Source organism: Akebia trifoliata, chromosome 7 (assembly GCF_017979445.1).
Source record: "Akebia trifoliata isolate Shusen 1 chromosome 7, ASM1797944v1, whole genome shotgun sequence".
Lineage (NCBI taxonomy): Eukaryota > Viridiplantae > Streptophyta > Magnoliopsida > Ranunculales > Lardizabalaceae > Akebia > Akebia trifoliata.
The window spans coordinates 29,065,490-29,080,493 of record NC_141381.1 but is presented as its reverse complement, the minus strand read 5'-3'; the positions used below and the strand labels follow the sequence as shown (position 1 = coordinate 29,080,493).

The 15,004-nt window shown below is 34.2% G+C and overlaps 1 protein-coding gene across 4 annotated transcripts in view; it reads right to left on the bottom strand.

Annotated features, from left to right (window-relative positions):
• The window catches only part of ATM (Serine/Threonine-kinase ATM-like protein), a 74,456-nt gene that overhangs the window by 6,112 nt on the left and 53,340 nt on the right, over nt 1–15,004 (bottom strand). For 3 of the 4 annotated variants that reach the window (XR_015180055.1, XR_015180056.1, XR_015180057.1), the window contains exons 50-61: nt 14,484–14,801; nt 13,053–13,168; nt 11,027–11,093; nt 10,840–10,914; nt 10,635–10,751; nt 8,411–8,575; nt 8,216–8,320; nt 7,315–7,466; nt 7,019–7,220; nt 6,887–6,938; nt 6,687–6,766; nt 5,452–5,507 (exon numbers count right to left, since the gene is read on the bottom strand). Coding sequence is in view for 1 of the 4 variants with exons in the window: in XM_086448182.1 (XP_086304308.1) it covers nt 1,981–2,070; nt 2,332–2,440; nt 2,550–2,644; nt 3,899–3,958; nt 4,118–4,174; nt 4,270–4,410; nt 4,634–4,696; nt 4,776–4,859; nt 5,033–5,113; nt 5,424–5,507; nt 6,687–6,770; nt 6,891–6,938; nt 7,019–7,220; nt 7,315–7,466; nt 8,216–8,320; nt 8,411–8,575; nt 10,635–10,751; nt 10,840–10,914; nt 11,027–11,093; nt 13,053–13,168; nt 14,484–14,801 (2,313 nt within the window). In the remaining 3 variants the exon portion in view is untranslated. Of the gene's footprint in view, nt 1–1,980; nt 2,071–2,331; nt 2,441–2,549; nt 2,645–3,898; nt 3,959–4,117; nt 4,175–4,269; nt 4,411–4,633; nt 4,697–4,775; nt 4,860–5,032; nt 5,114–5,423; nt 5,508–6,686; nt 6,771–6,886; nt 6,939–7,018; nt 7,221–7,314; nt 7,467–8,215; nt 8,321–8,410; nt 8,576–10,634; nt 10,752–10,839; nt 10,915–11,026; nt 11,094–13,052; nt 13,169–14,483; nt 14,802–15,004 lie in introns of those variants that run through there. The other variant, XM_086448182.1, reaches the window with a different exon arrangement.

Below are 15,004 nucleotides of genomic sequence, written 5' to 3'. Positions count from 1 at the left end.
AGTGCAGAGAAATGGTATTAACAAATAAAGTAAATTTTCATCATTTTGCCTGATATTTAGAGATATAAGCCAAAAACAAGAATTAAAAGGAGGGAGAATGAAGCGCCATTGACTGTTGATGTGTGCTCCTTGAGGAAAAATGATGTAGGTAAATTCTTGCTAATTCTGCTAAAAAATTTACAGCTGCATGCAACCAACATACTGAACATAAGAATAACCTAAAAGCTCTCACATCACCAGTTACTATTATGGACTTATTGTTAGAATCAACACCAACTCTACTGGGACCAGTTGAACTATAGAATAACCTACAAGTTCTGAAAATGGAAGAAAATGTCAAAAATTTCTATGAAGTGCATTGGGAATTTATAGAGAAACCTAGAATAGTAAGGGAAGAGATCTAGGTTTCTCTCACACCTCATGAAATGTGCCATGAACCAAGATTAGAACTCTGCAAGTCCTCGAATACACCAATTAGACAGTGAATGATACAATATTACAGTCTATTTAAGAAAAATTGAATGCATTTTTTTGTTATTTGAATTCTTATTCGAGGGATTTTCCATGACCCTCGAGATATTTATCTGATCCTTCAATTTTTGTGGTTAAGTTACTATTCCTGTTATCCATGCACATTTGACTACAGGATCTTGCTGACTGACGTGTTTAACTGGTCAGGTGTCTCCACCAAATGGGTATCCAGATGACACTGTACGTTGGGAATAAAATCATATTTTTGTCACCAAAACTTCCCCCTATCAAGAATCTAGGATAATGTTCAGGTGCTTCTAAAATTCCCTTAGTTAAGCGTATCTCTTTGTTTTTGTGCCATTTTCTTTTCAGACAGATACTTATCATGCCTTTTTATATTTTCAGGGCATCCTTCAATTCTTTGAGGCAATGATAACATCTTTCCATACCTCCCCAGAAGGAGTGATGACTTAGACTTTTCACCCTGTGAAGATTCCTGGCATCTCGCCGATAGTCCAAAAGACAGATGTCACACCTTGAGGTGACACCTGGAGTCTCCTCATAGACTTCTCCCACTGCTTTCAGTTACAACAGCATTTGCTTTTGGCATTACCCTCATTCTCTTATGTTGAGATGGGGAAAAAAGGCAAGAAAGACAAGTAGAAAAAAAAGGTAAAAAGAAGTAAGTGAAGAAAGAAAGGAGTAATAAATGGATTTTATTATCCCTTGCTTGTGAGATAGTTCCCATTTTCTCTCCTTCCCAATCTTTTAGTTTCTCTACCATGATCTCCAACTGTTCACACTATATATATTACTTTCGTAGAAAACTCACAATCCTTGAAAATGTCCATCTTAGATGGGCTAAACATGCTAGAATTTCCTATCCACTACAACTGAATAAAAGGCTTTTTTGTTTTCTTTGCTTCATTCTGATGTTTGGAGGATTAGCCATATGGCATTAGCTGATGGGTTTTCTATTCCACAAAATGATCAAGACTCAATTTGATTGTAAAATTCAGTCCTTCAGAAACATTTATGATATAAAAAATTACTATTACTGTAATTCATAGAAGGAATTCATTAATATTTTAATCAATCAAAATATTACATCAGACATACTTCTTTTTTTCGATAGGTACACTGGACTTGAACCCATGACCTCATAGTTGCATTATAACATGTCAACCAATTGAACAATGGGCTAGGCCCTATCAGACACTTCTAAATTGTTAAAAATCTCACATTCAGTTCTAGACATGATAAATCAATTCATCGGAAAAAAAAAACATAGAAATAGATACAAAACCATCAAAGCATACTTGTCATATCATGAAATGGAAAACCATATGACAAAATGGTTAGCCAAGCTATAGAATACATGGTTAGCTTTTCTTGCAACATTGAAAAACCCAATGATTGCTAAGTTTGCAGAATCAAAAACCCAAAAACGGACCAACTGAGACTTTAATTTGAATGCGTTTTTGTTAACTTCTGAAGAAATGAAGATACCTTGTATGTACGTATTCCTATTCTCCTTTTCCATGTATCACGGTGATTTTGTAAAAAAGTGTTAACTAGACCAAAAAATTGTTCCATTACCTGCATAACCATCCATCCGTGATAATTATTAAATATCCAAGAGGCTTCTTTGTAGCACACTTACACACACACACACAAAAAAAAGAAAGAAAAAAAAGAAGAAGCAATATTATGAAAATATACCAAGTAAAATTTCATTAGAGTTTTTAACTTTTGAAAATGACTTTTGACAAGCCATTGTCACATTTCAACCTTGTTGCATTTTCAAACTAGGCATGCTGTCAAAAGGATAATAAGAAAAGACATAGTTTGCATTCATACAGCATCTTGTCGCAAGTCATCATTTCCAGATTTGGCAAGTTGGCGATATTTATGACCATCTGACCCTAGGCATTCAACTACTTTTGGAGCATTTACACCATTCATTACCCTGCAGAACTCGCAAACAATGAGTAGAAAAGTTTAACCATGAAGATTTTGAGTAGTGACCAATAACAAAAACTGAAGATAAGAATGTTTGCTTTATAACTTCCACATACATGATAGAATCCGCCAACCCCTTGAAGTGTGGGAAAGATCCTTCATGATACCGACAACTACGGTCCACTGGAAATGTAGCTGTCACTACAGGTACCTGAATAGTAGATGTAAGTCATAAAATTTAATGTTTGGTTCTTTTTATTATGAAAATAAAAAAATCAGATGTTATAGGACAAGTCAAATTTGATTGAGACATTCTAGATATTATAATTTAACCAGGGGTGGAGCCAAGGGTTTCTTAGTGGCGGTGGATACGGTGGGTGGGGGGTGGGGGGCGCTATAGTTAACTAGTATGACCAACATTTAGGTCATTTTGCATTAGTCTACAAGAGAATACCTAAGAATGGGGGTAATGTCTTCAAGTTGAAAACACTGGTTACCTCAAATATACACCAAAATGCCTACATGCCCCCTTGACCTCAGTCTTTTCTAATAGATTAAGGCAAAATGACCTCATTACCCTAACTTTAACCTGAGACCAAAAATTCTTTGATTTATCTTCCCAAATCAATCTTCTTCAATGTCTTGGGTTAAATCTCTTACCCTAGCCTTCAACCTTAGTAATCTGCTTAACCTTCAAACCTAAAAATCAAGATGGATTTTTTAAGTTGAAGATGATGAGATTTTTTGAAAGAAAATTCTAGGATTTTCTACGAGGGATTAAGGTGAGGTTCCAAATGATGAATTGAAGATGAGGTTAAATAGATTAAAATTAATTTATCATAGAGATTGAAGAGCTTGAAGATGACTGGTTTTAGGAAGAAAAATTATGGTTTTTTGGTTAAAGATTGAAAATAGCGGTATTTGGGTTATTTTAAGAACAAGGTCAAAGGGGGGGCATGTCATCAGTTTAAAAACATAGAAGATATCTCTAATATTCACCAAAATGTAGAGGAGTGTCTAAATCACCCAAAAAATATTAGGGGGTAAAGGGGGCATATCATTAGTTAGAATACACAGAAGTATCTCAAGTATTCATCAAAATGTATGAGGGGTGTCTAAATAACCCAAAAAAAAATTGAAGGGGATGGGCAAACAAGGTCAAATGGGGCAGATTATCAATTTGAAAACACAGTATATATAAAATATTCACCAAATGCTAGAGGGAGTGTTTAAATCAGCCAAAAAATTTAGGGTGAGAGGGAGAAGGGGGCAACACAGTCAATGGGGTATGCTAGCAAAATGAGGAGTGATTTAGACACTAAAATTGAGAGGGTGGGGGGGCAACCACCTCCTCTTGCCCCCTGGCTCCACTCCTGATTTTAACCAATATTACCTCAAAACATTGGTTATAGTTATAAACATATAGCGTTGCAATTTCCATTATAGAGGGTGCGGTTGCACTTACAAGTTCTAACTGACGAAGACTGCGGATTTCTCTTGGTAGCGATATCCTTTTATTAGTATCCTGCTCATATAATATGGTTAGATAATTGGGGTACAAGAAAACTCGACATCAGATCATTGGTAGTTGAAATTAATAAGTCAATGACATAATCAAGACAGTAAAAAAAGAAGGAAAAGCACCCAACCACAACTTCAGATAGGAAATAACTCTTTCACTAACCTCTCTCTTTGTCTCTAGTTCAGCAAGTTTTATGTAAATCTCCACCATTTGCTTCATCTGTAAAATCAAGAAGGCAGTTTTGTTGAAGTAAATGTGATCAATGGAGTTCCTGAAGAATGAAAACGACTAAAATGTCTGATGATGGAAAGTACCTGTCTTATTACAGCTCCATGGCGTAAAGATAATTCACACAAGAGATTTTCTGCTGCAAACTTCTTATCCATGTCGACCACAAACGAGTTTCTACTACGCTGCTTGTCCTTAACACGGTCACCATTTCCTAGAGCCAAAAGCTAATACAAAAATGATGCAGATATAACATTACTTGATTATGGAACACTCTCATCATCCATTTTATTTGTTTATTTCAAGTTAAAGTTCAATTGAACATTACTTTAAGCAGGCTGCCTGGGTGGTGAGAAATCAGGCAGTGCATTATATAGCATCTATGATCTTAGTTATCAGATTCAGATGAGGTAAGTTGAATTTATTTAATTTTATTTTTAACTTCGATACCTGAAAGATTGTATGGTATGGATGGTCAATGGCCATTTTCTTCACAAGAGTAACCAAAGCAAGCTGCACAAACCAAGAGATATCTTAATCAAAACTTCCTATTTCTTCTTTCAAGGAGACAAAGAAATCTTCACATTTGTACCTGAAAATGACCCTTCCCATCTTTTGTGCTACCCATTCTTGAGGCAATTTGATACACCAGTGGGATAAACTTGTAAGATTGAATCTGAAAATACATTAAGACCGGAAAATAAAATTTAAATTACAATTATAATATCATATACAACATAAAAGAAGCCCTTGAATCTTAAAAATTTATCCATTTAAATTTAAAATGGATTTCTAAAGTTCAATCTTGAATATCAATAAAAAAGCCAATATAGTAGATTCATTACGTACTTCATCTACAGCAATGCGCATGCCCTTTATAACAGATTCTCTAGAAGAGAGACTGAACCACAGGGAAACAAGTCGAAAGACCTGAAAGCAAATACATATAGACCTCCATTTACATGATATTTATACGATCCAACTAAATGAAGAAAAAGATGAAGCAAGGCACTGCAGCTCAGTTATTATTCATTGCAGAAATCCAATACTTCCAGAAGAAATTATCATTTGAGAATATTAAATACCACGAATAGATATTTCATAATTTCATCCCAAATCACACATAGAATACACCATATTTCCAAAGTTTTTTTGGCAAAGTATTCACTGCTGAATGCTGTTTTTCATTTGCAACATACTTCCATTTAACTTGAATAGATGGTTTTTTATAAGAACATACCACTCTTACATCGTACTTGTCCCCTACGACCAAACAGCGTTGATATCCCTTCAATGCTAGGCTGAGAAAATTGTCCCTATCATCCTGAGAGGTAGGAAGATAAATAATTTTCAACCAATACTTTGTTTTACCAAACATTAAAGCAGTATAAGTCCAATATCTATTACAGATTGAAATAAAATAAAAATGAATGGATAATGAAGTCACCAAAACATTTCTGAATATTAACATAATTGAAATACCATTTAGTTTAATTAAATACCGCAGTAGTAACTATAATTTATCACTGATGAGGTACATTTCTTAGCTTAACAAGTTTTCATTTTTCACACCAATGGGGTATATATAATATCCACCACTGATTAGGTATTTCTCACAACGATACAAAATTCTTTTGTTTTCTCTCTCAATATATATATATAGGGTCGGGATCCCTTGACTCATGAAAAAAACACATGATCCCAACCCTTTGAATGCAAAATCCAATGGTTGAGATTTATCCTCGGGATGAGTATCTCCGAGATTTTGTGTTATCAAGATATTCATAAAATCTCAACCATTGGATTTTGTGTTTAAAGGGTTGGGATCATGTGTTTTTTTTCATGAGTCATTCTTAGGAATCAACGGATCCCAACCCATATATATGGGAAGCATTTGGAGGCCCTAAAGAGAACCAAACATTGTGCCAAACTTTTTTCAAAATAGGGGTTAGAAGTTTCGGAATGGACTGATTTTTTGTGACAATGACCTCTATGATGAAGAGATCATCCTCACCTAAAATCAGCTCATTCCAAAACTTCTAATCCTAGTTTAAAACTCGAAGAATCATGGACCGCCCAATTTTTGTAAACAACTTTTGATGGGGTTAGAAGTTTTGGAATGGGCTGATTTTTTGTGAGGATGATCTCCTCATCATAGAGATCATCCTCACAAAAAATTAGTCCATTGCGAAACTTCCAACCCATACATTGAAAATATGTCTGGCTCTCTCTAGTGCCTCCAAACGCCATCCTATATATATATATATTCATGAAATATTTCATAGAAAAGTCCGACCTTAAAGGTGGTTTCCCCTGAAATAAAACAATTTTTACATCAGTTGTTCCAGGCCATCAGTTTTCTTAGAACATATTTAAAATCATGGTTTTCAAAATGCACATCATTATCATGAACAATAAATTTTCCAAAGAATGCTAACTTCCAAAAAGAGACACAAAAATGTAAAAGAATACAAAATTGTAAAATCATGTATCTGATAAAGACCTGCAATCTTTCAGCCTCCTCTTTGTCCATGGCAAGCTGCTTCTGCAATTCTTGTATTTTTGCTGAATAGTCAGTCTTCTCTCCCTAAGAACCACAACGGGAAAAGCCAAATTGAAACACAATAACATAAGATGCTTTCTTTTCGTAGGTATATAATGAAAGGGGATACACCAAAAGAAAGTGACTCAAAAAGATGGTACATGCCTTTGCTGAACTTTTTAGTCGCTTAATGAGTGCCTCCAACTCTTTTGTCTGTACCAGTTTGTAACAACCACATAAATGAAATGCAAAACATTACCATAAATTATCAATTTCCTATTTCAAACAGGTACCTTGTGTTTCCTCAATCGCATTGCAGAATGCCATTCATTAGAGGTGAGCCTTTCTTCGTAACTCCTAAATAGAGCATCAGCATAGTGTGCAAGATGGAAATGTGTTTGGCACTGTCTTGCTATGCACTTCTTGTCTGCACTCTTGTTAAGCTCAGCGAGTTCCACTGCATGTTTCAGGTACTGTTCCAAAATAGTTCTTGAGCTGCACAGTCATCATAATTAATGAATGAGAAGAAATTAGAATTTCTGAGACAATTGTATGGGGGATTGACGGTAAAATATCATTTAAAATTTACTTGCTAGATCGTGTTTCAGCCAACCATTTCCCAACCAAGCGATATACATTTGAAGCCTCTCCATTCAACTGATAATGATCTAAGACGTATTTTGCAAGATTGATAGCCATCGCATGCTGACCTTGTGCACGCAGAAGCTTGGCTTCTTCAAGCTGCTTTTATAAAAATATTTAAGTTAATAATCAAGAAAACAAAGTGAAAGGGTCTGTTCTTGTGACCTGAGTGATGTAATAAGATCTCAAAAGAGGCATGTAGGAAGCAATAACAGAATCTAGATCCCCGAGTGGTTAAGATACTACGTAACAGAAGTAAAATTTTATAGAACAAATTAAGATGAGCAAATACAGTTACAGACAATACGGGAATGAAGGATACAACTTTAAGCTTCCTTGAATCCAAGACAATGATTCAGTAAACCAGTCATTGGAGTCCTATCTTGTTTGTTTATATCTATGTTACTTGCACACTTCAATTTTCATGTGTAAATTCAGTGTCCATGACATGCCCTGGTCATGTATCAGATGTACCTAAGTAAACATAGACTGATACCATGGTTTGAATTTCAAGCTTAGCTATCACTTCTTCAGTATTTTGTGGAAATAAAGCGGAAGAGTCCTTGCTCCGAAAATGTCTTTTATTGTCTATTTTTATTTTTCATTTTTTATATTGAGATGAATGATTATCAATTCCCATAATAGGCTGGGACAATGAGCACGACAAAATTACCCCAACATGAAAACAGATGGACCTACCATGTACCTAGAATACCAAAGTACCAAAGAATCTCATAACTTGTTGACTTGTTCAAATAACTGCTTATGACTTATACATTCTGTTAACAGAACTGCAATTTTTACTGTTCAAGAGTAATATGGAAAAAATACAAGGGAATTTTATGTACCCTTCCAAGGGAACATGTGTAGGAGATTTCATGTTGAATTTCAGTTCCAGCAGTGAGAAACTTAAACTCATGCAAAGCTGCAGCAGCTAGAGAAAATCTGGATCCCTGCAAGCTATCAAAAACATATTAGAAAAAAGGAAGAGGTCTCCTTTCCCTGAATTCTGAAATGTCCATTTTCTACACAGTGATGACAACCTTACGAAGAGTGGAAGCAGATTGCAGAAGATGTTGTACTGTGCAGTCCCTGCAACTCAAAATTTGAAGTAGAACTCGCCTGAATGCTACAAATGGTTCCAACAAATTCATGTGTAACTGTGTTTGTTTTAAAATGAAGCTCCAATCCGTGTTCAGCCACTCCAACTGAATTAACAAATCAAATATCATTACTCAGGCAATCATTGTTTTTTGGAGGCAAATAGAAGACAGAAATTAGTTTCACTGCTACACTTAGAATCTATGTAACCCAGATACTTGTCTGGCATGTCAGATACGGTTAAGAGATGCTGCTGAAGTAGAAGTATACGATATAGATACAATACCTATTACAAAGTACCTGGATCTTAAAACCAAAATCTGATAAAATACATACAAAATACAACCTACTTAAACTTATAAACATGACATGATTGGGCATGGTTTCTGGTCTCAATTGCTTGGGCTTCCAAGGTCCGGTCCAAAGTGGTTTTCTTTGTGTGGTTTGTTTCTTTCCACAAAATATTTACCATAATAATTTAATTTATTCAAAAGAATTATTGTCGAATTTTGTTCCAGGTGTACTGTTGAATTTTGTTCTAGGTGTAAAGGAGTGAAACAGTCAACAATCTCCCCATCCATTGGGAAATCGCTAAATTTGTTTGAAACATCTTTTTTAGCCAGTTTGATGTTTGCTGAATTTTTCTGTGTTTGACCAGTTCCAAACCTGGTATATTTCCAATTCGTCTCCTAGAGGATTGTTAGATTAGAGATTGCTCCAACATTGGACTATCTTGGGTTCTATAAGATTTCGATGGAGCAACAGACTTGGATGCAAAGGTCATCTGACATTGATGAGGTTTGCCAAACCATTGTTACAATGAATGAGGAAAAAGATCATGGGGCAGAGTGATTTTATGGCATTCTTGAAAGCTTCTTAGGATATCATCTATGATGACCTCAATCTTGTTGCAAAGAATTTTTTATTATTGCTAAAATAGTACCTTCATCACGTTGACCACAAAGGAGGATTGTGCAAAGGATATCATTGATCTAAGACCAATTAACTTAGTGGAATCCATGTACAAGCCAATCTCAAAGGTTCTAATATCAAGGCTTAAGGAGGTTTTGTTGAGCATCATCGGTTATAATCATGGGATCTCCAAGGACATCAAATTTTGAATAGGGTTCCAATCACGAACGGAAGTATTGAATTAAAGTTTACATATAGTCATACATGATCGTTTGTAAGATTCATCTAGAGAAAGCCTATGACAATGTGAGTTGGGAGTTTCTCGAATGTGTGGGTCACATGGGCTTTGGAGATAAGTGGATCATGAAATGTGTGTCGTCGACTTCCTTTCCATTGCTCATCAATGGTGGTCTTGTGGGATATTTTAGAAGTTCTAGAGGTTTTAGAGAGTGGCCCACTTTCACCATTTCTATTTGTGATAGTTGCAGAAGCTTTATCGATCAAAAAAATATAGTTGCAGAAGCCTTGAGTTGCCTATTGTCTAAAGTGGATTCAATTGGGGCTTTACTGCATTAGCAATCAAAGAACCAATGGAGACCCACCTTCGGTTCACAGCTGATACTCTAATCCTTATAGATGTGAATATCTATTAGCTATGATTCATCTATGATCCACTGATTGTTTTGAAGCAATTTCTGGTTTGGCCATCAACTTAAAAAAGAGTAAGATCTTCGAAGTTGGAGCAGTTCCAAACATTTATATTCTTTGCAAGGTACTTTGGGTATAATTTGGACTCACTTCCATCTTCATATTTAGGTCTTCGCCTGGATGGTGGATATCAAAACAAAAGTTAATGGGATCATGTTGTACGTTGGGAAACTTTGTGTGGTCAAGGAGTGCAACCATCCCAATACGGATGTGAGAAATCCTGATATATATATAGAAATAAAATTAAAAAAAAAAAAGACTAGACATTAATAATTTACATTTAAACTATAAATAGACCAAAAACAAAATCATATTAGGTTATGGAATGCTACACATCAAGTGAGGCCCTTGAAATACTAATAGAGAGTATAGTGACAATAATTTATAATCATCATCAAGAACCTCTACAATGTTAATATCATCAATGTGGTTATACATCAAGAAGTGAAATAATTATTATAAAATTGGCATGACATGAGAAGGTTACTAATCTTACAATGAAGTCCAAAAAGTGAAAGCAAGTTTGGATAAACTTGAAAGCAATACCTGATCCATGGTAGGAATAACAGGTTCATTAAAAATATTTTGCTTCTCTGGATGGTATTTTAGTTGTTGAGATTGCTTCCAACGTAAATCCCAAGCCATGCCAAGATGGTCTAAAATCTGCAAAAAGAGCGAAAGTAGTACAACCAAAAATTTCATGAGCAGTTATTGAGAGGCTTGCAATTACATGCTTCCGAAGATTATGTACCTGAAGTTTAATAATTGACGAATAGATGTATTGAGTACTTTCCTTGCTTGCATGATGAATCGACAACACAAGCTCCTATCATAAAGGATAATATAATATGAACGGGTTCATAACTAAAGGAGAACAGTGTTTAGTCAAAGAAAAAGACCTTTAAGTGAAATAAAAATACGCAATGCAATATTATCACCTGCTTTGAATTCATAAGCTTCATAAGAAATTCATTGGAATCTCCCTCTTGCAATGCCCTCAAGCAACTAGTATTTCAAGAAAAAAAGAAAAGAAAGAAAAGGTTGTATAAGTAACAAGTTAACAAGAATAACAGTAGTAGAAACATTCTTTTTAATAACATTTATAAGACTGAGTGGTCACATAATCATTCATTGGTGCTGATAAATCTGTTTGATTATCTGAAAAGAAGAGTTTTTCTAAACATAGTTTCATTTTATATTTTAGTTTTAAAATCATAAACAAAAGAAAACTTATAGAGGCTGTCTTGGTGCTCATTCAAGTGGTAAGCATCTTTCATTCAATTTTATCCTTCTCTGTTTCTTCTACAACTTCTCTACTCCATTTTTCTGTTTTATAGCAACCTCCTTTCAACCCTGATTTTCCATTCCAAATTTAACTCAAATTTCTGCTTGATTTCATTTCATACTACTTCCCTAAAACAAATCCATTAAAACAATCAATAAAATATAGCTGAACCTTATTTTGCAAATATTTGGTCCCTATTACTAGTCCTACATAAATATGAATTTTCCCTACAGCAGTCACAAATGCCAATCTTGATTCAGTTCCTTAAAATCATAATTCCAGTCTCATCATGGCCTTGATCAACGGTCTACTAATCATGGCCCCATCAAACCTCAGTTGAATGGCTAGATCATCCCATTCAACCTTGTATAAGAATAAGGGTAATCATTCCTCCAAGCCCTGAACGGAACAAAAACAGAAGTGTGGGGAGTTTTTTGAGTCTCTCTCTCTCTCTCTCTCTCTCTCTGAGAGATGATTCAGGGAGATGATTACTTTTGCTTGCACTCTTTCCTTGAAGGTCCTCTCATATCTCCTTTGAATGAAGACAAAAAGATTTTGGCCTATTATAAGAATAGTATATTCCCAGTGAGAATTTTTTACTACATCATACAGTCCACTCCTACTTTAGATTCGTCAGACTCCTCTGTCTGGGGGTGGTAAGGTACCTTCTAAGACGGTGTTTTTTTCAGTAGTCTGCACTTCTGAATAAAACCTTAAATGTAGATCACTTGATCATCATAAGTGGATTAGTGTTGGTTTTTATCTAATGTGTAAAGCTAGATATGAATCTATGAACAATATTTTGCATCAATGTAATCTGGCTAAGAGAATATGGGGCCTCTTCTTTTAGATGCTTTTCAGAGTTGAAAAACTTCAGTCATTTCCTCATGGTAGGCACCTGCATTGGAGGATTATTCCTTGGGGGTTCTTAGAGGCTGAGAATGAAGCAACTCTTCAGAATATGGTTTTTCCCATAAAAGATCTCATGTTTAAGTGATCGTAGATTCTTAGATATTTCGTAGAGTTGTTTTTTTGACTCCTATGCTTATCGCTTTCTTCTTTGATCCACCCTTGATAGGCCATCTTGACCTCTCAGGTTGGATTTGTTGTAATACTTTTGTTTTTTCTAATAAATTCCCTATACAAAGGAAAAAAATTGTGGATAAAGTTAGGGGCTTAAATTGTCAGACAACAGAAATAAAATCTTATATAGAAAAGATTAAATGAATAAGTAACAGAAAACTGAAAAATGGGCCAAGTAAATCTTTTAATGAGTTCAAAGGTGTATTCTTTTTTATGATTTTATGGGGAAGAGGGGAGTGGGTTGGTAGATTGTCCTAGTTTAGTTGGGGTGGTATTCATAAGACTTCTTGTACTTGTAATTTGTTGGTCATCTTGACCACTGTTACTATAATGTGCATTTACCTATGAAAAAAGAAGGAATAGAAACATGACAAATGAGCCAAGTGAAGCCAAAAACAGTAATAGCAGCACTATAGTTGATTAATTATATGTCAGCCCCTCTTGATTAGAAGCAAGATGCAGGATTTAAAAGCTTTTTGCAGCAGTTACTGTTACTCACCATCCAGAAATTACATCCATGCATTGAAAAAACTCAAAAGTAGGATGTGTAGCATCACAGTGCCAAAATATTAAACTAATGAATTAGAAGGAACTACCTGTGCAAGTTTTCATTAAAATAATTGTTTTTAATGTGTCTTCTAGAAGATGAGGAATCAACTTCCACATTAAGTGACGAGAAATCCCAGTTTCCAGCACGCCAAGCAGCTTCATACTGAAGATAATACAGAGAAAACGGGAAAAAAAATGTCAAACATATCAGAGGAATAGTATTAAATTTAAAGATTTTGTTGTTAATTACTTAACTGGGAGCCTATGTGTTTGGGTTATGGTTAGTTTAGTTCCCTTTGTAATTTAGTAGGTCTTCTCTACCTCCTTCCTTAATAACTATTTACTTATAAAAAATAAAATTTTGGCATATTTGCAGGAAATATACAGAAATATTTCCATTTCCATAAGCTATGACATGAATTTAACTGGCAGTTTCCTCTTGTATATATTTCAGTGAAAATCACTATTCATTTCGCGAAATATTTTGATGAATAATGAATTTCAAACGAAATAATCAAATTGAAAGCTAGATTTTGGTGGAAATATTTTGATCAACTTTTACCAAAATATTCATTATTGAAAATTTATTACAAAAATTGATAAAATTCATAACAATAACAAAACATAATTTCTTGCAAAAAGGCACTTGTAATTACAAATATAATATTATTAAATCACTAATTAAAAATTATGCATACTATTCAATTAATACTATAAATGAATTAGTATGAGTTAGGAATCTAAATCATCTTATATTGATGTATTGCTAACATATTAGTAAATCCATAAAAGCATGTAGATACAATTGTCAATATTCTAATTAGTTGGTTATAATAATATCTTCCTCATATATATTTAAAAATAAAAATTTGTTCATTAAGACAAAAAAATTTCCACATTCTAATTAGTACAATGAATATAGTTCATTTAGTACATGAATATAGCACTAAAAAGTTTGTTCATTAAGCAAGTATTTACATTTTAAGGCACATACAAATGTCCACATTCTAATTAGTTGGATACATTAATTTTTTTTTTTTTTGTTTAAAAAACATAATAATACTTTAATATAGCACTAAATAGTTTGTCCATTGAGCAAGCGTTTTTACATTTCAAGGACCATGTGGCTATCTAACATTATTCTTCACATTTCTGTGTACAATATTGTTACTTCTCACCTCGGGCTTTCAAATATTTAAGCGTACGTGCAATGGAACATTGTTGATCTTTATTTTTCACACTTCATATGGTTGCTTATTGTATGTTTATGACTCATAATATTGTGATCTGTATTATAGTTTCTTATATTTTCAATAAAAATCTTTGATATTTCCATCATGTTAACAACATTTCCATGAAAACTGTACTAATTTTTACGTTAACTGAAATATTTTCATTTCCAAGCTGACCAAAATAGACAATGAAATTGAAAGACAACATAGAGCTAATCTAGCAATAAGTTATAACATGATGCAAACCTGTAATTCTGTGAATTCTGAATCATCCTGAAACTGGCCTTTTTGAGAGGTCAATCCTTGGCAATACAAGTCAAGCACATGAGTGCAACCAGTTTGCTGCAAGGATCTTATCAGCCCTTTGTAAGATTTCCTTCGCCTCACCTCATCTAGTGATTTGGAAAAGGAAGTTTGATGGGTTCCCCGAGATTTTTCCTGGCACAAATTGCTTGGAATGCCATCTGTTTGTACGCCTGCTACAGATCTTACTTGTAAATCATAATACTCGAGAGCTTTGCTCCAATTTCCCTCATGTTCATAGGTAATGATTTGAGAAGGCAACTGTTAAATGGTATAAGCAAATCAGAAAAAACAACCTTAAGAAATAATTCATGCACACAATCAAGTAAGCTTTATGTACAAGTTCTATATAAGGATCTTAATCAATATGGCAAAACTTCTCACAAAATAATTTGTATTGAGGAAATTTGAAACAGAAAATGATTATCATGGATGATGGTATGATTATTCCAGTCGATCTGCTT